The sequence below is a fragment of the Pollachius pollachius genome (assembly GCF_949987615.1).
Source record: "Pollachius pollachius genome assembly, chromosome: 18".
Taxonomy (NCBI): Eukaryota; Metazoa; Chordata; class Actinopteri; order Gadiformes; family Gadidae; genus Pollachius; species Pollachius pollachius.
The window spans coordinates 16547008-16566334 of record NC_136951.1 but is presented as its reverse complement, the minus strand read 5'-3'; the positions used below and the strand labels follow the sequence as shown (position 1 = coordinate 16566334).

The window sequence follows — 19327 nt, the reverse complement described above, 5'->3', positions numbered from 1 at the left end:
TGGAAGTTCTCCCACTTAAAAAGACGAGAGAGGCCTGTAATTGTCATCATAGGTAAACCTCAGCTATGAGAGACAAAATGAAAAAAAAAATCCAGAAAATCACATTGTCAGATTTTTTAAGAATTTATTTGCAAATTATGGTGGAAAATAAGTATTTGGTCACCTACAAACCAGCAAGATTTCTGGCTGTCACAGACCTGTAACTTCTTCTTTAAGAGGCTCCTCTGTCCTCCACTTGTTACCTGTATTAATGGCACCTGTTTGAACTCCTTATCAGTATAAAAGACACCTGTCCACAACCTCAAACAGTCACACTCCAAACTCCACTATGACCAAGACCAAAGAGCTGTCAAAGGACACGAGAAACACAATTGTAGACCTGCACCAGGCTGGGAAGTCTGAATCTGCAATAGGTAAGCAGCTTGGTGTGAAGAAATCAACTGTGGGAGCAATAATTAGGAGATGGAATGCATACAAGACCACTGATAATCTCCCTCGATCTGGGGCTCCACGCAAGATCTCACCCTGTGGGGTCAAAATGATCACAAGAACGGTGAACAAAAATCCCAGAACCACACGGGGGGACCTAGTAAATCACCTCCAGAGAGCTGGGACCAAAGTAACAAAGGCTACCATCACTAACACACTACGCCGCCAGGGACTCAAATCCTGCAGTGCCAGACGTGTCCCCCTGCTAAAGCCAGTGCATGTCCGGGCCCGTTTGAAGTTTGCTAGAGAGCATTTGGATGATCCAGAACAGGATTGGGAGAATGTCATATGGTCAGATGAAACCAAAATAGAACTTTTTGGTAAAAACTCAACTCGTCGTGTTTGGAGGAGAAAGAATTCTGAGTTGCATCCAAAGAACACCATACCTACAGTGAAGCATGGGGGTGGAAACATCTTGCTTTGGGGCTGTTTTTCAGCCAAGGGACCAGGACGTCTGATCCGTGTGACGGAAAGAATGAATGGGGCCATGTATCGTGAGATTTTGAGTGAAAACCTCCTTCCATCAGCAAGGGCACTGAAGATGAAACGTGGCTGGGTCTTTCAGCTTGACAATGACCCCAAACACACCGCCCGGGCAACAAAGGAGTGGCTTCTTAAGAAGCATTTCAAGGTCCTGGAGTGGCCTAGCCAGTCTCCAGATCTCAACCCCATAGAAAATCTTTGGAGGGAGTTGAAAGTCCGTGTTGCCCAGCAAAGGCCCAAAAACATCACTGCTCTAGAGGAGATCTGCATGGAGGAATGGGCCAAAATACCAGCAGCAGTGTGTGAAAACCTTGTAAAGACTTACAGAAAACGTTTGACCTCTGTCATTGCCAACAAAGGGCATGTAACAAAGTATTGAGATGACCTTTTGTTATTGACCAAATACTTATTTTCCACCATAATTTGCAAATAAATTCTTTAAAAATCAGACAATGTGATTTTCTAGATTTTTTTTTTTCATTTTGTCTCTCATAGCTGAGGTATACCTATGATGAAAATTACAGGCCTCTCTCATCTTTTTAAGTGGGAGAACTTGCACAATTGGTGGCTGACTAAATACTTTTTTGCCCCACTGTATATATTTTTAGGTATAATATGATCTTTCTATTTTTTATGTATTTTTTTGACAAATTTTTGAGTTTTGTTCCACCGAATATGCCAAGCAAGGCTCTATATTTCTAGCCGGTATGGAATAAGAGGATATGAAATAGTGTGTCGTAAGAGATAAAAGGAATAAATCACACATTATTAATATAAACCACATTATTCCAACGAGAATAAATACAAAATTCACGGCACAGAATCCCATCTCCTGCAGCCATGGCAATGTCACAACGTTCCTGCAGATACGGTCATGACTTCTGCCTCTTTGAGCCATTACTAAAGGTCGGACCGAGATCAATCATGGAGGTAGAGCATTTCATTGAGAACTCGGGAGCTTGCTTTATTTCCCCATCGAGCAAAGAACCTATGCGAATCAACTCATCTTTAAAGGAGTCGTGTGTGAGTAAGTGCTTCTGGTGGCGGTCCAGTTGGGCGTGGAGGTATTTTTTCTGTTTGTGTTCTTTTTTTTCCATCACCCTGGAAATCATATGTTGTGTGACCTTCCGCTGATATCGGCTTGTCCTTGATCAACGGCTTCATGGCTTATCAACATTAAATTGTTGCAGGTGTTTTTAATCTCGTACACGTTAAGAAGAGCCAAAATGGAGTGTCACTCTACATTTTACCATTATTAGTTGTATGACACAGGCCTCTTTTCTGCTCGAGAGAAGTAAAAAGGAAGGAAGGAAAATGGTGATACATCAAGAATTGTCTGCATGTAGTGTTGAGAGTGCACACTTCTGATAGGGATAGGGAGGGATTGTAGGAAACAGCCACAGAACATAAGAGAAAGAAGACCGTCACTTTCAGTCTGAGGTTTGGTTGAAGAAAGTAGGCAACCGTTGTTTTTTATGCTAGGAGAGGTGGTAAAGACGCTGTTTTATCCTGTTGTGGAAAGTACAACACTTTAACTCTAACAAGGGATAGTATGGACTTATAGATGAAGACTTTTATCAGATCACTCTGACCCTGCCCTGTGACACCTTGGTACCCAGGCCTGAATCTTATCTCGTACATGTGTGTGTGTGTGTGTGTGTGACCCCATGGTGGCACAGAACATCGGTCTACCTCTCTTCAGAAGGCTCTGTGTTTTTCCACCTTTATCTCATTCATATAGCTAGTAGGTTATAGTTCTAAGGGTATAGAACAATCCTTCCACATTCCCTGGATGGGATGCCATGGGATATTTGTAATATGTAAATATGACAAAAAGGATGTTTTTGTAATATGTATATATTATATACATATATAATATTGTATTATACATTATGATATATATATTCTTCACATCACTCACATCCGTGGTCCATATATCCCCTTGTCCTGTGCACACACTTGCTCGAAAAAGTAGGCATAGGAAACCAAACACAGCCCTTCTCTTTAAGCCACCACAGCCATTATTTATTTTCATGCCATGCTCGGGAGAAAGTTATGTTGTAAGTTTTCCCCCAATCCTTCGCTTGTTGGATAATGTTTATGTCCGGTCTGTCTGGGACAGGTTGTTTGGTTCCTAACTTCTCTTCCAATTTTAACCTCTCAAATGTTTATTTTAACAGAAACTCAACACTGTTAATCACAGGTGCAACACCACTCGCCATATCTGCATCTGATATAGAAACGATGAAAGATACGCACAGAATAATTTGAGTTAAAACAACAACAGTCCTAGAATATGACCAAGGGGCAGACTACTTTACGACCATATAGGCGTCTTATAGCGCGGAGTGCAATTCTTATTTCAGCCTGCAGGCTTATGCGATAAACATACGGAGGAACGCGGTCACCCAGCTGCCCTGCCCCAACATTGCATGACACGTTAAACTCAACTAGAATCGCCGCCCACCATCATCCAAAATTGGATGTAAACAGACCAAAAATAGTTGGAAAGCCTGCAAAAACTATAGATAGTTAATGTGACGATCACATTATTAAAATAAACTTGGAGCAATGATTTACTGAGGAACTATTTTTTTGAGAGCATGCTTTTGCAGGGAGTTCGCTGCCCCTACTGCCGATATGGACGGCACGCGCCTGTACGGCATACACAACAAGTGTGTTGTTGCATCTACAATTGAGCCTTACGATTTCATCATTCTTGCCACATAGATATATCAGCTAATATGAACATTTTAAAAGTGGAATGGAGTCTCTAGGTGAAAAATTGCTGAGGAAGTCTGCTCCCAAAATGTCTAGGGAATAGGAAAGAAAGAAAGAATTAAGGAAAGAAAGAAAGATAGAATAAAGCCTAGGAATGACAATAGTTGAGCGCTGCTTGCAGCACTCAGCTAATTATGACAGCACAGGATGAAGTAGAGGGCACCAGACAGGAGTGTGCGTGCGTGTGTGTGTATGTGTGTTTGTCTATTAATTCACCCAAAAAAATCTCTCTTTCCAGATTCAATGGGCTATCCAGGCTCAGAATCACGTTTACCTCGATGCCGCGTCTTTCGAAAATCCTCTATTGGCAGCCCAAGTCCAATTCATCCTTTTAGGGTGCGAAGCAATGAGTAGAAGGACCAGAGTGTTTGCATATCGGCGCTTTAATCTCTGAAATAAAATCTCAGGTAACCTAGCAACATAATAAAAAAAGGACATGCCCCCATATCATCCCTTACTGAACCCGACATGAAAGTTATGCTCGGCTTCCACTATGGAGATGGATCTGAAAAACTGTATTTCCATCGGGATCAGTAAGGTATCTATCTTGCTATCTATCAATATATTTTTCAAAATCCACACAAAACACTATGCTTTCATATGATGCATTCTGTGATTAAAAAGATTCAGCCGTTTCAGGGGGGACGGATGACATTAAGAAAACATACTAAACAACAAAAAAAAGGAAATTTACACTTTTACACTTATTACACTTATTTTTTTACACCTTTGTTGTTCAAAACGAATGGCGAAAAGAAACTGTGTGCAGATTAAACGGGGAAAGATGAAGGGATTCCTCAACGAGTAATGACGCAAAAATAAAATTTCTTAAACCCACACAAACCAACACAAGGTCAAGGATAAATAATTACTTATTTTATGAGTGGTAACTTGCGCTCAATACAAAGAGCAGGTAGCTTTGTTTGGCATTTCAAATCCCTCCACATGCCTCTACCATCTATGGCACCACAGTGGTAGGAGAGAGACAGCTCGGGGGGGCCGTCTATCCAGTTGATAAAGTCCACCACCTTGTCGATGGTCGACCAGAACCAGAACCCCAACACTCTACTCTGTCTCAGACCGATCCAGAACATTGCAGGAACCTCAGCCACATTGAGCCACTTTTCGACTTCCCATTGCTCATCTTGATCCCTGATGAACAGAAGTCCGTCGTGGTTCTCCTTGCAGTAGTCGTCGGCCTCTTCCCAGGTTAGGTTGACAGGGGGGACGAGGATTCTGGTATCTCCTTAGGTGGGAAACATAAACATTAAGAAAGAATGTTTCCCCTTGCAACGATTTAGCACGTCAGATTGCCACATGATTTAAAATGTTGCAACTCACCGTTCATGCAAATAATATTCTTTAAATTTCCACATTGGTCAAATTTAGGCTTTTTATCTATCATATAAACACATTCACTGTAATTATCGGGGGTAATTTCCTCCCTGAACGTGGAGCACTGTCCGTCTTCCCACTCGTAGTTATCATGCTTCAGTCCAATCCAGAAGGTCCTCTTGGCTCCTGTTCTGAGGGCCTCTTCGTTCTGGGCTCCGTTGTTGATGCTGACCAGGTCCGTGTAATGCTTCCTGCAGTACAGGCGGGCTTCACACCAATCTTTCTTCTTTTCAATGAGCTGGTAAGCAACTACACACACACACACACACACACACACACACACACACACACACACACACACACACACACTATTATTGATTAAATACATAAAGTTATTTAACATCAAGAAAGCATAGCAACACAAATAACGTTACTTACTTGCATTGTAGCACATGAAATACATTCTTTCATTGCATGGACGGTTACTCCATGCATTTTTGTGAATCGCCACACATCTTTGTTCATGGACTATTTTCACTTCTGTTGTCCAGTTCGTCATTTTGTCTCCATTTGACCATTCGCTTTGATTTTTTTTTTTATGAAGACCAAGATAGACACCTTTTTGGAAGCAGTTTGCAAGCACCATGTTTTGAATCATTTTTAAATCATAACGATTGTGTAAAGTCACGAGATGAGAACTATTTCTATCCGCACACTTATTTTTTGTGTCAGTCCAGTTCTTCACCAGTTCTTCTGGCAGTGACACAAACTTTCTCAGTTCAGTTGATAATGTTGAGGCGAAAACTGCAGCAAAAAAAGAAAAATTCAATTCAGGTAGAACATTTGAATAGCAGCGAGGGCAGCACAATGTAATTGGCGGAATGGTTCTGTTTGAGGAAACTATCTGCCTGTTCACAGCAAACAAACCCCCAACAGGAGAGCAGAACCGGCAACAATAATTCATGTCAAGGATTATTAAAAATTTATAAAGCCCTCAAAGGTATTATTATAATGCATTTTCTTTTGTCCAGCCCTTTAAAAACATTTAAAAGATCCCTTAAATGAATGTCTGTCAAAAGCGGATTGACCTACACAGCCACACTACAGCAGGCACTCTCCATGTATTCTTCGCTGATGGCATCGAAGGTGAATCTCGACTTAAGCGTTACACTTACTTAAACACAGCAGAGGCCACCACAGAGGGGAGTCCATGATCAGGGGGACATGGAATTGTTTCAATAGAAAACGTATCTGTGAAAGATAAAGATATCAGAGGAAACCATCGTCATTGATACATCAAATCCATATCACCGCTGAACAACTGAGTTCCCGCCAAAACTCAGTTGAATATAATCAGGACACGCATGTACTGGTTACTAACAATTAATATATTCTTGCTTGAAAAAGCAATGTATTTGACTGCAAGACTAAACAGCTCTGAAGACAGAACATTTGCAAAATTCTATATATATATTGATTTACAAAATTGGAAAACACAAACGAGACATATATTTTGGTTGCTTACCTGGTCCGCAAAGGTCTGTGTTTGCTGCGGCAGATATATATGCTTCCATGATAATAAACACTGCATCAGACCATAAAGTAAGAAAATATTTTTACGACGCAGATTACGATGCAGGTCATTTAGATGTACCTTGACGATGCAAATAGATCCCATTTATGTTCCATGTTCATTTTCACCCTTTAGACATTTGGTCTAAAAGGAAAATTGTTGTTTTTCAGTTTTGTCTGTAAATTGCCTGGATGTAAAACGCTGATTTTGCATTTAGAATATGAAGTGGTGTAACATTTGGCATACTAATATAAAATTATACATGCAATAAATAAAAGTCTCATTTATGTATGGTTGACATAGTTCCATGATCCATACTGAATATCAATACTTAACTAACTAACTTCTTAATTAACAAATAATCTTTACACAAATTATTTTTTTACTTTCTCTGTCAAGGAACCCTGACACTGAAGACTTTAACTGGTATTATTCATTATTATTATACATCTGCTCATCTTATATTGATGTGCATATGACAATAAACACACGTATACATACACCCACACATACTGTGAGGGTTGTTCCGACCCTACCACCGAGCACATATATATTCCCCACCAAACATGGTAATGTAACCTGGATCTTAACATGCATTCTCCAGCACAGAATGGGAGAGAGAGAGAGAGAGAGAGACGAGAGAGAGACGAGAGAGAGACGAGAGACAGAGCGAGAGACGAGAGACAGAGCGAGAGAAACGGTCGAGATAGATCAATATAGAAAATAACGACAACGACAAGAGAGAGGTGTATGTGTTTGTGAGAAAGAATTGTGTGTGTGTGAGAGAGAGTTGTGTCATAATTCAAATATTAAACAAACAAGCACATTTTCAGTATAGACATAATACATTCTTATCGTACCCTTATCTTATGCTATATTTCCATACGTGTCACCAGCGCAACACAAACACCAGCTTCAATAAGTTATTTGCATGTTTGCTGTGCTGCTGGCTTCATGTAGATATAAAAGTAGACGGAACCTAGTCAGTAGTTACATCTATATATCTGTCTCTGTCTGTGTGTCCATCTATCTCCCTGCCTGTCTGTCCTTCTGTCCGTCTGTCTGTCTGTCGGTCTGTAACACATTGCGGCGACATCCTGAGCTCCACGGTCAAGTTTGTTTTTTTGCCCTCCATGCAAACTATTAACGAACGGTAACCTGGTATTAATATTCATTCATATTCTTATAAGATGTTTTTTTAACCTTACTTTATTAATCATATTTAGAATTCCACCTCCCTCACCACCTTAATGAAATAACCTGTAATTCATTCATGGCATTGTAAAAATCGATTAAATTGGAACCCTTAACAGCATACATTTCTGCCCGTATTGATTTCAAACTGTACTTTCCATTAAGGAATAGGCACTTTAAAGAAAACCTGATGGACAATGGACTTTTGTAAATCAAGTATTCCATTGATGAAACAGAACTATAAACATCTTAAAAAAGTTTTTCTCATATTTAGACCCCACTGTGTGGACTACCTGGGCGTTACTGAAGCGATCGAATTAATGTTTCTTTTTTTTAGAATTAATAAACATTATTTGTAACATGTGTTGTTTTCCCCTCCAATCCCCCATTATCAACGGCTATGGCTACAGTTGTACCACTGGGTTTCGAATCAGCCGCATGCCCTCTGTGTAACCTCTGACACTACTCAAAGGGTCCGGTCGAACAGTCAAAAACATTTGTCTTAACACTTTTCCTGGACCTCGATGAAATAAGTCAGGAGGTCAAGGAAAGTTGGAAAGGGAAATTCTTAAGAACTTTGGGAAAAAAGAATACATGAGAAGCACAAGAGAATCCTACTGCCCTTAGGCTACGTAATCATGTAATGGAGGATGTCATGGAAAAAGGTCTGACACGGCTGCCATTAAGCAGTACACTTAACGGAATGGTTTTAAGCCAAAGCAGGCAGATAGGCGTTACATTCACTTGCAGCCGAGTGAACTACGACTCAGGTAGGCTCACTTCCTGATCCTCCTATCAAAAGAACAAGCGTTGCCTGTCCTGTCGTGGAGTCCAGACATTGTGTGTTCAGTTAAGAGACTGGCGTGTGTGAGGGGGTGGCTCCGATGTGAAGCGGGCAATGTTTTTTTCCGTTCCCGGCTCCCAAAGTTAAAAACAAAGAGGTGAACATTGAATAAAATATTTCCCTGCTGCTTTTAATTATGCCCCTTATCCAAATTGTATCTGGAAACTGTGGCTAAACAAATACTTAAATATAAAACGATATCAGCTTATGCAATACAAGCATTATTTTTATATTCTATTTAGGGTGTTAAGCAGACTGAAGCGACGTGCAACCATTGTGTTTGCTCAGGGACTGCTTGAGACTCAGCTAGGAGAAGCCGGGGATCGAACTAGCAACTTTCCGGTTACAAATCAACCCTGAGCCACTGCCAACCCACAATGTCTAAAAGTTTTGTTATTGATGACACAGCACACATACAGTATGTTGGCACGCTTCACTACATTGGCCAATAAGAATACAGTATCTCCACCAAGCATCTCCATTCTTTGAAAGGAGAGGACCAGAGCACAATTACGAAGAATATCATGGGAATTGGTGGCAGGGTGTCAAAGCCGCTGTAGCCATAAGGCGTACCATAATTAAAAGGGGCTTTACAGGGGGAAAACCAGCATGGCTGCCATTAATATTCCTGCCCTGTTTGGCAAACTGTTCAACATTGAGTGCGGAACTTGAATGGCCCAACTATAATGGCCCTAACCCTAACCCAAACTCATTCATATTTGATTATTCATACATTTCTAATGAAATATAGAATAAAGAAAAAAAAAATATATGTAATATGAACATCAACTAGCCACTTGGACCCCATTCCCTGGTGCTATTTTGCAGTTTCAGAAAGCACTTGCGCCACAAACCAGGAAATACCTGGTTTAAAGTCAGTGGCGCGTTGTTCAGATGCTATTTTAAGGGCGCATGCATAATGTTGCTTGTGCACCTCGCGCATACACTTTGCTTCTCATCTACTTAGCCACTCATTCTTGGTAAATTATTTGGGAAAGAACAGCTGATACAGCAGTTATAAGTTGTACTTTTAAATCAATGCATCTGCAAACACCTTACAGCAAACACATATTTTCTTGACACAGACATCGTGTACATGGCCATAACTTTTATTTTGATTTTGATTTTTTTTTTTTTTCAGTATTTGATCGTGAGAAAACATTGTTTTACCGCAACTGAGTGTTAAAAAGAATGAATGAATGCGGGTGCGCGTGTGTGTATGTGTAAAAGAATGAATGAATGCGGGCACGTGTGTGTGTATGTGTAAAAGAATGGTAACACTTTATAATAAGGTGCCATAATAAATATCAAACTAGTCATTACCTAACCCTTTGTTAATATGTGTTAATTGTTACTAAAATATCTATTTGGCACAAGTTAATAGTTTTTTCATCATTAATTAAATATTGGTTGTTTGCATACAATCTGTATGTTAATCTTTTAACAAATAGAAAACAATCTATTAACTAATATTGTATTAATATTTGTAATAGTTAACTAATGTATTTGTGGCACTAATTAACAGTTATTTCTTACATCATTTAAATGTTACATGTTTATTTACAAACTATATCTTAATATAAAAGTTACTGACAAATTATTATTTAACAAATTGTTATTAAACTGTGCTTCTGCCTATCCCAAAATGAACCACTCCTCATAGGACCCTTACAATGAAGTTGATTTAGCTTAATTAATATATTAGTAATATATAGCTATCAGCGTGGGTTCCCTTATAATAAAGTTGGTTAAGCTTAATTAATATATTAGTAATATATAATTATCATTATGGGGGACTGTTGCCTGGCTAGCCTTGCGGTGGCGGAACGACTGAAGGCAGTGTGACAGAGGTTTGGGCAAAGGCAGTTGACCTGTTTTATTCTCCATAGCCGCAGGTAAATATGCCTGTCAGGAGGCAAAAAAATGCATGAACCAAATAAACCCAAACAAATCCACAAAGAATAACTCTCAATTAATAATTATACTTCAGAATATCGTCAATAAGCAAAACTAAAAAATAACCGTCCTCCACTCTGGCATTTCCATTTAGCCATTGGCTTGTCCAAGAGCTAGGTGTTGCAACAAGCTCACCTCAGACCCTACTACCTCACACACCTGTTTTGGCCCCAAATATAACCCTCATGGCTTGACCCATAACACCTGCAATTCAATTCACAATACAAATACAAATTGTCGATTTAAATATCACCACACCTAATTAACACATTACTCAAAACATGTTGGTCTTCTAAGCATCCTTATACATAACTTCTCCGACACCTTAAATATTCCCCAAGTACCCCAAACACCCCTCTCATCCCACACACTTGATCCCTGCCCGTCTGACGCCCCACCAGCAACGCACAAATGTTTTTTAGTATTTTTAATGTCTTGTCCTTGTTCGTGAGATGTTTGTATTGTGTCCCATGACTGGCTTTCTCGTAATGTTGCATTTTATGTTTGTGTGTTGCAGGAGGGGTCATGAAAGCATTGGAATATTATGTTCGTGTGTGCGTTGGAATGCTATGTTTGTGTGTGCCAATAAAAGGGCCATTGTGAATCGCGGTGTCAGCCCTGGGCCTCGTTTCCCGATAACGATGGATCTTCGCTCGTACGATCGTTCTCACGATGGATCTTGCGAACCATCGTGAATTTCTTTGGAGCGTTTCCCGAATCTCCTCTTAACATGAACGCGCGTTCACTGCACTCAAGGCGTTCGGAGGATTGTACCTGTCCACTGACACGGTGCTGAAACGGGCTCTGTAGGAGGGGTCGTCGCAGGAATTTCGCAGGAAAATGGGGTTAAAAGGGTTAAAATATCTCCCCATCAAGTCCAACAGCAGAGTAGCCTATGAAAAGAATAGACTGCATGCTACTGAATGCTGAAGATATTAAAACACAATTGTTTACATATGCTATATCAGTCCTAATACTGAACGTACTGTGCATACATTCTTTTCACGGCATTTCCCCCCCTGAAATAATTCTGCATTACAAAAATCCAAAATAGTGTGTCAACTACATTTATCTTAATGTGCTGATTTCTGAAACATACTTTGTGCAGCAAAGAGAGCCGACTTTATCTGATTCCGCATAAGGTTTCATTGATTGGCGCGCACTCTCTAGTCTATAATATTTGTAGACATTAAAAATGCAACGTTCCATTAATTCATTATCATTCAATTTGTCACGACTCAGAGCGGGAATCAATTGCAGATCAAAAAGGATTTATTCCCAAACAGTCCAGCAGGCAAATCAGATTCCAGGTACAGGCAGGGTTCGTAAACAGGCAGGCAGGCAGACAGATACAGACGGACAGGTACGGGCAAGAGATCCAAAACCGGGAAGAACAGTAAACTATAGCTTCTCTTTAAAGAGCTTCATGCTAGTCTCACTCACGTGGTAGTCAGGTAGCAAACAGTACATACCGTGACAATCTGACAAAGTGAACAGAAAGGGCAGTGTTTAAATACTCCACCAATCAATACCTAATGAGAGACAGGTGAACAGAGAAAATGGAGGGAAACAAACAAAGGCAGGAAGTTGCCCAAATAAGGACATGGGTGTTACTCCGGGCACATGACCAACACATGGCTACAAACATAGACAAAGTCCAGAATTATCACACTCCAACAGGTAGGGGGAGACAAAACCAACAGTCCATACGAGAATCCTGACACAATTAGGCATTGACACACAGCCATTGCTGACCCGATTAGGAGAGCTTGGTCTAGATCCTGCCCATGTTGTTGGACAGGATGAAGTAGGCTATAGTTCTTTTTACACTGTCAAGCCGGTTCGGTCGCAGCTCGGCTGCGCGTGTATTTTTGGAATTTTAAATTGCTGCAATAAATTATGTTGTTGTTGACTTCTAACATGTCTATCTTTGCTGTTTAAATCTAACAGTAGTCTATGAGTAATATATCGGCGGTAACCACTGTTTTTGGTTGCGAAATTGCGCCAGCTGGGCATTCCGTGGTACTGGATGTGTTTTATAAAATGCATCCAATACACGGAATGTCCGCTGGTGACGCCACTGAGGCTATAGTAGGCTAACGATGCATAGCATCCTACGAGTAGAGTCCTCGTTAGCTACGAGCGTTTTCACGACGTTCGTTACCAACGATGCTTTCGGGAAACGGGGCCCTGTTTATATCAACTGCTTGTGGTAACGGGAAGCCGCAACATTACATTCCCCCTCTCCTGTACAGACGACGCCTGTCGTCCCAGGAAAGGAAAAGGACTTTGACTTTATGAATAAAGTATTTTCATCCCCCTTCCCAACAGTGTTTGCTGAGATCATTCATTTCCAGTGTGAGACCCACTGTAAAATATTTGCTATCGTTAATAAATTTTAGAAGAAATATTTGTAAAAAATTAATAATTACTGTTCCAACTTTATTATAAGGGTCCCCCATACTAATAGTTATATATTACTAATATATGAATTAAGCTTAACCAACTTTATTATAAGGGTCCCCCATACTGATAGGTATATATTACTAATATATTAATTAAGCTTAACCAACTTTATTATAAGGGTCCCCCATACTGATACATACCTTTTTAGATTTGCGCCGGGCGCAAGAGTCATTTTTTGCGCCGGTAAACTAGCAACATCGCCATAGAACCGCCCACAAAGCTTCTTGCGCTTGGCGCTTCTCACTTGCGTTACAGACCGTTAAAATAGGGCCCAAATTCTAAAACCCACACAAGCCGACTCAAACTCCAATACATGGGCTCTGAATGTGGTCAATGTGCTCATACTGCTCAATGCAAAGAGCAGGTAGCTTGGTTTGGCAGTTCACATCCCGCCACATGCCTCCGGCCTCGATGGCACCACAGTGGTGGGAGAGAGGCAGCTCGGGTGCTGTGTTATTCTTCCAGCGGGTAAATTCCACCACCTGGTTGATGGTGGACCAGAACCAGAACCCAAGCACTCTACTCTGTCTCAGACCGAGCCAGGACGGTCCAGGAACCCCAATCACGTCGAGCCATTTTTCTACTTCGCTTTGGTCATCATCACCGCTAATGACCAGAAGTCCGTCGTGGTTCTCCTTGCAGTAGTCGTTGGCCTCTTCCCAGGTTAGGGGGACAGTGGGGACGGTGATTCTGGTATCTCCTTAGGTGGGAAACATAAACGTTAAGAAAGAATGTTTCCCCTTGCAACGATTTAGCACGTCAGATTGCCACATGATTTAAAATGTTGCAACTCACCGTTCATGCAAATAATATTCTTCAAATTTTCACAATGGTCCAATGAAGGCTTGTCGTATGACATATGAACACATTCTCTGTGATCATCAATCATGGGCATTTTCTCCCTGAACGTGGAGCACTGTCCGTCTTCCCACTCGTAGTTATCATGCTTCAGTCCAATCCAGAAGGTCCTCTTGGCTCCTGTTCTGAGGGCCTCTTCGTTCTGGGCTCCGTTGTTGATGCTGACCAGGTCCGTGTAATGCTTCCTGCAGTACAGGCGGGCTTCACACCAATCTTTCTTCTTTTCAATGAGCTGGTATGCATCTACAACCCCCCGCCACACACACACACACACACACACACACACACACACACACACACACACACACACACACACACACACACACACACACACACACACATATATGAGTATTGATTAAATGTATAAACTTATTTAACATCTAGAAAGCATGGCAACACAAATAATATTACTTACCTGCAATGTAGCACATGAAATACATTCTTTTATTGCATGGCTGCTCTCTCCATTCATTGTTTTGAATCGCCACACATTTCTGTTCATAGGTTATGCTAGCTTCCGTTGTCCAGTTCGTCATATAGTCTCCATTTGACCATTCGCTTGGATTTGCATCTTTCTTTTCATGAAGACCAAGATAGACCGAAAAAAATATATTTTGTGATGCGTACATTTTTGCTATTTTATTAATCAATTGGGAATCATAATGATTGTGTAAAGTTACGAGATGACCATTTTTCCTCATACACTCCTTTTGTGACTCAATCCAGTTCAAATTTACAGAATTTGGCAGTTGCTCAAACTTTCTCAGTTCAGTTGTTAAGCGGAAAACTGCAACAAAGAAAAAACAAAAATTCAATTCAGGCAGAACATTTGAATAGCAGCGAGGGCAACACAATGTACTTGGTTCTGTTCGAGGAAACTCTCTGCCCGTTCACAGCAAACAAACCCCCAATGGGAGAACAGAACCAGCAACAATAATTTATGTCAAGGATTATTAATAACTTCTAAAGCCCTCAAAGGTATTACAGTGGGGCAAAAAAGTATTTAGTCAGCCACCAATTGTGCAAGTTCTCCCACTTAAAAAGATGAGAGAGGCCTGTAATTTTCATCATAGGTATACCTCAGCTATGAGAGACAAAATGAAAAAAAAAAAATCTAGAAAATCACATTGTCTGATTTTTAAAGAATTTATTTGCAAATGATGGTGGAAAATAAGTATTTGGTCAATAACAAAAGGTCATCTCAATACTTTGTTACATGCCCTTTGTTGGCAATGACAGAGGTCAAACGTTTTCTGTAAGTCTTTACAAGGTTTTCACACACTGCTGCTGGTATTTTGGCCCATTCCTCCATGCAGATCTCCTCTAGAGCAGTGATGTTTTTGGGCCTTCGCTGGGCAACACGGACTTTCAACTCCCTCCAAAGATTTTCTATGGGGTTGAGATCTGGAGACTGGCTAGGCCACTCCAGGACCTTGAAATGCTTCTTACGAAGCCACTCCTTCGTTGCCCGGGCGGTGTGTTTGGGGTCATTGTCATGCTGAAAGACCCAGCCACGTTTCATCTTCAGTGCCCTTGCTGATGGAAGGAGGTTTTCACTCAAAATCTCACGATACATGGCCCCATTCATTCTTTCCGTCACACGGATCAGACGTCCTGGTCCCTTGGCAGAAAAACAGCCCCAAAGCATGATGTTTCCACCCCAATGCTTCACTGTAGGTATGGTGTTCTTGGATGCAACTCAGCATTCTTTCTCCTCCAAACACGACGAGTTGAGTTTTTACCAAAAAGTTCTATTTCGGTTTCATCTGACCATATGACATTCTCCCAATCCTGTTCTGGATCATCCAAATGCTCTCTAGCAAACTTCAAACGGGCCCGGACATGCACTGGCTTTAGCAGGGGGACACGTCTGGCACTGCAGGATTTGAGTCCCTGGCGGCGTAGTGTGTTAGTGATGGTAGCCTTTGTTACTTTGGTCCCAGCTCTCTGGAGGTAATTCACTAGGTCCACCCGTGTGGTTCTGGGATTTTTGTTCACCCTTCTTGTGATCATTTTGACCCCACAGGGTGAGATCTTGCGTGGAGCCCCAGATCGAGGGAGATTATCAGTGGTCTTGTATGTATTCCATTTCCTAATAATTGCTCCCACAGTTGATTTCTTCACACCAAGCTGCTTACCTATTGCAGATTCAGACTTCCCAGCCTGGTGCAGGTCTACAATTGTGTTTCTGGTGTCCTTTGACAGCTCTTTGGTCTTGGCCATAGTGGAGTTTGGAGTGTGACTGTTTGAGGTTGTGGACAGGTGTCTTTTATACTGATAAGGAGTTCAAACAGGTGCCATTAATACAGGTAACGAGTGGAGGACAGAGGAGCCTCTTAAAGAAGAAGTTACAGGTCTGTGACAGCCAGAAATCTTGCTGGTTTGTAGGTGACCAAATACTTATTTTCCACCATAATTTGCAAATAAATTCTTAAAAAATCTGACAATGTGATTTTCTGGATTTTTTTTTTTCATTTTGTCTCTCATAGCTGAGGTTTACCTATGATGAAAATTACAGGCCTCTCTCGTCTTTTTAAGTGGGAGAACTTGCACAATTGGTGGCTGACTAAATACTTTTTTGCCCCACTGTCTATGTCATGTCTGCAGCTAGGGGTCACTCGATCAAAACAATTAAAAAAGACGTACTTTGGCGACGTTTCCTTTGTTTGTTTTTGAACTTGGAAAGATATTAGTTATTGAACAGATATTCACGCTGTGAATTACAGTTATGTGATGCAGGGAACTGAGGAGGAGGAAATAAACAAAGTACCCTTCACTAAACAATAGCCTTACTAAAATGCAATTTAGTCTGAGATGTCTCACGTTCGTAATGGGTTAAAATCACTGTTCTGGAGTATCTCTACAACAGTAAAAAGCAGGTTAAGAACTGTGTAGCCATTGGACTCTAGTGAGGGTGTAACCCACATTGACTGTTTATAATACTGGTCGAACTGACTTAACATAGACTGTTCATAATACTGGTTAAACTGACTTAACATAGACTTTTTATAATACTGGTTAAACTGACTTAACATAGACGGTTCGTAACACTGGTTGAACTGACTTAACATAGACTATACTACAGGTTAAAAATGACTTTACATGGACTGTAAATAACACAGGTTAAACTGACTTGACATATGTGTGCATTAGTGGAAACTACTAAGTCCCTTGTGATGGAAAATCTGCATTGTTACGTTTTTGTCTATCCATGAACTTAAGTTTTGTTACTACTTTGTGTGATGCATATATTGCCTGCCTTCTACTCTCCTTGTGGGTCATCTAAAGTGTAAACCTTTGAGTTTCGTGTGATGCATTTATTGCCTGCCTGTTCTTCTCCTTTTGTGTGATGTAATCTATTGACACGTTCTGTTTCCGTGCAATCCTTTGATGTGTGGGCCTGTTCCTCGACTCCCTGGGGAGCGTCGAGAAAGCAAAGGGTTACATGGCACGGCCGCGACCCCCTTTTATGACATCCTGGGGAGCTTCAATTGTAAAGATTACCATCTGGTAAACAAAGGTTTTTGGTTTATTGGGGTACAGCTCCCCTCCAGAACCCAACTTAAGTGTATAAGAACTCCTAACTTTAACCACTCAGCGGACTTCTCTTTGCGTACCTTTAGAGTATGAAGTAAGACGCAGGGCGAACTCCCGTCTGAGGCCTCAGATTATTGTATTGTATGCCTGTTATGTTGTTTGTTGACGCATGTTGTGATGTATCTTTGTTCGTACTATTATTACAAATATATATGACCAGCAATTGCCTGCAAGTATTGTGTGCTTTTTGCATCTAAATATCTCATCTGTCTTAGATGCACTATCTGATAGAGAAATTTCCACGACACCCTCTCCCGGACACGGAGATCAGAATTGACCGCTGACCAGATGGAGCTCCACACATATACACACACCGTGGCTCATCTCTAAGTGTCCTAGAAGCTTAACCCTCTCTCGGATGCAGAATCAAAAATCATCCACCGGCCGGACAGAGCTCCAACCGCAATTTTGTTAGACTTAAATTAACTGACGAAACTAACATGAATATGACATTAATACAGTAACTCTCCGTGTCACGTTAGGTCGATCTCCACCGGCAATGGTGATAGACAGCAAGTCCACGTTGATTCACGACGTCATCAAACTACGTATTTTGTTATTGTTGATTGATTGAGAGACCATAGTGGCAGAGATTTAAAATATCTTTAAAATACCCAGTGCTTTAAAAGGGGATCAACTCAAGAACAAGAATTGTTCTTCAAAATAAGAGTACAACAAAAGTCAAGAGCCCAAGAGAATCATTTGAGGGGTAGAATTAGTGCAGAGGTAGAATACAGTACTGCATTAGCAGATTGCTAATAAAAGTAATTATGTTTTAAGCTTTTGTTTTACAAATAATGACAGAGTGTGATGCCCTCTGTTCCTCCAGAGGTCATGGACCATCGAGAAGTTATCGGTCAGCTTGATGGGTTAATGGGATAACGTTTTAATAATCCTTGAATAGGTGTTTCACTTTCAAAACAACAATTCACAATAATAAATTAACTTTAACTAAATAAACATTGGCTGTGGTTCCTCTTTGGAATTTCATACATATTCAAAAATGAATCTAAATCTAGACATCCCAATCATTGGACTTACTTGGACTCATCAGCAGAAGCCACAACAAAGAAGAGGGTCCCATGTTCCCAGGAAGATTCAATGTTTCGGTAGAAAATAAACTGCTGTAATAGAGAAGAGAAATTGAAGAAACCTTCTTCGTTGGTACATAGTATCTACAGTAATTGGCAGAAAACTTGATTCATCCCCAAAACTCAGTTGAGTATAATCCGGACACATGCATAATCATTTATAACATTCAACATGTTCTAAAGAAAAAAAATATTAAAAAGGAAAACTTCAGGACTTTTCAGCCTGGAGCATGTTTTCTGCTTATTTGTACAAGGGACTAATGCTGACAGAGATTTTTTGAGAATGGCCCAGTATTGAGAGAGAATGCTGCTGCCTTAATTCAAATATAAATAGGTGAATAGGCAAGAAAAAAATAGGTATATATTAGGTATGTTTACTTACCTGATCGCAAAAGGTTTGTGTTCTCTGCAGCAGAAATGCTCAGAATATATACATGCTTCCATGCTAATGAAAACGTGTATTAGAACGTATGTAAATACATGAAAATAGCTTGGACACATTTGCAAAATATTATCAACTAGATCAATTGCCATGGAAAGGCCTAAACAAATAAGGTATTATGAATGTGCCTTGACAACACAGGTAGAAACAAATTGACCACCCATGTTCCTTTCAATTTATTATGGTTAAAAATTGTGTTTGATTTGGCCGACAATCAT

General features: G+C 40.5%; 1 protein-coding gene across 2 annotated transcripts; it reads right to left on the bottom strand.

Annotated features, from left to right (window-relative positions):
* Positions 1 to 11905: 11905 nt before the first annotated feature.
* LOC307089394 (macrophage mannose receptor 1-like) lies at positions 11906 to 18926 on the bottom strand. 2 transcript variants are annotated; one of them, XM_079755652.1, is made up of 4 exons: positions 18618 to 18921; positions 14395 to 14766; positions 13917 to 14222; positions 11906 to 13821 (listed from the first exon to the last, which is right to left on the bottom strand). In XM_079755652.1, exons 1-4 carry the CDS (start codon positions 18658 to 18660, stop codon positions 13421 to 13423), a joined length of 1122 nt encoding a protein of 373 aa, XP_079611778.1. In that variant the 5' UTR covers positions 18661 to 18921; the 3' UTR covers positions 11906 to 13420. The 2 variants fall into 2 exon arrangements, with proteins under 2 accessions (XP_079611778.1, XP_079611779.1); XM_079755653.1 differs by lacking the exon at positions 14395 to 14766 and having other exon boundaries at positions 18618 to 18926.
* Positions 18927 to 19327: the final 401 nt, after the last annotated feature.

What these genes read in the sequence shown, in the direction of transcription:
- LOC307089394 (XM_079755652.1), bottom strand. Translation starts at nt 18,660, where the DNA reads ATGGGACCCTCTTCTTTGTTGTGGCTTCTGCTGATGAGTCCAA. An exon ending in GCTTCTGCTGATGAGTCCAA is followed by an intron (nt 14,767 to 18,617) that starts GTAAGTCCAATG and finishes TCTTTGTTGCAG; the next exon opens with TTTTCCGCTTAACAACTGAA. An exon ending in GAATATTATTTGCATGAACG is followed by an intron (nt 13,822 to 13,916) that starts GTGAGTTGCAAC and finishes TTCCCACCTAAG; the next exon opens with GAGATACCAGAATCACCGTC.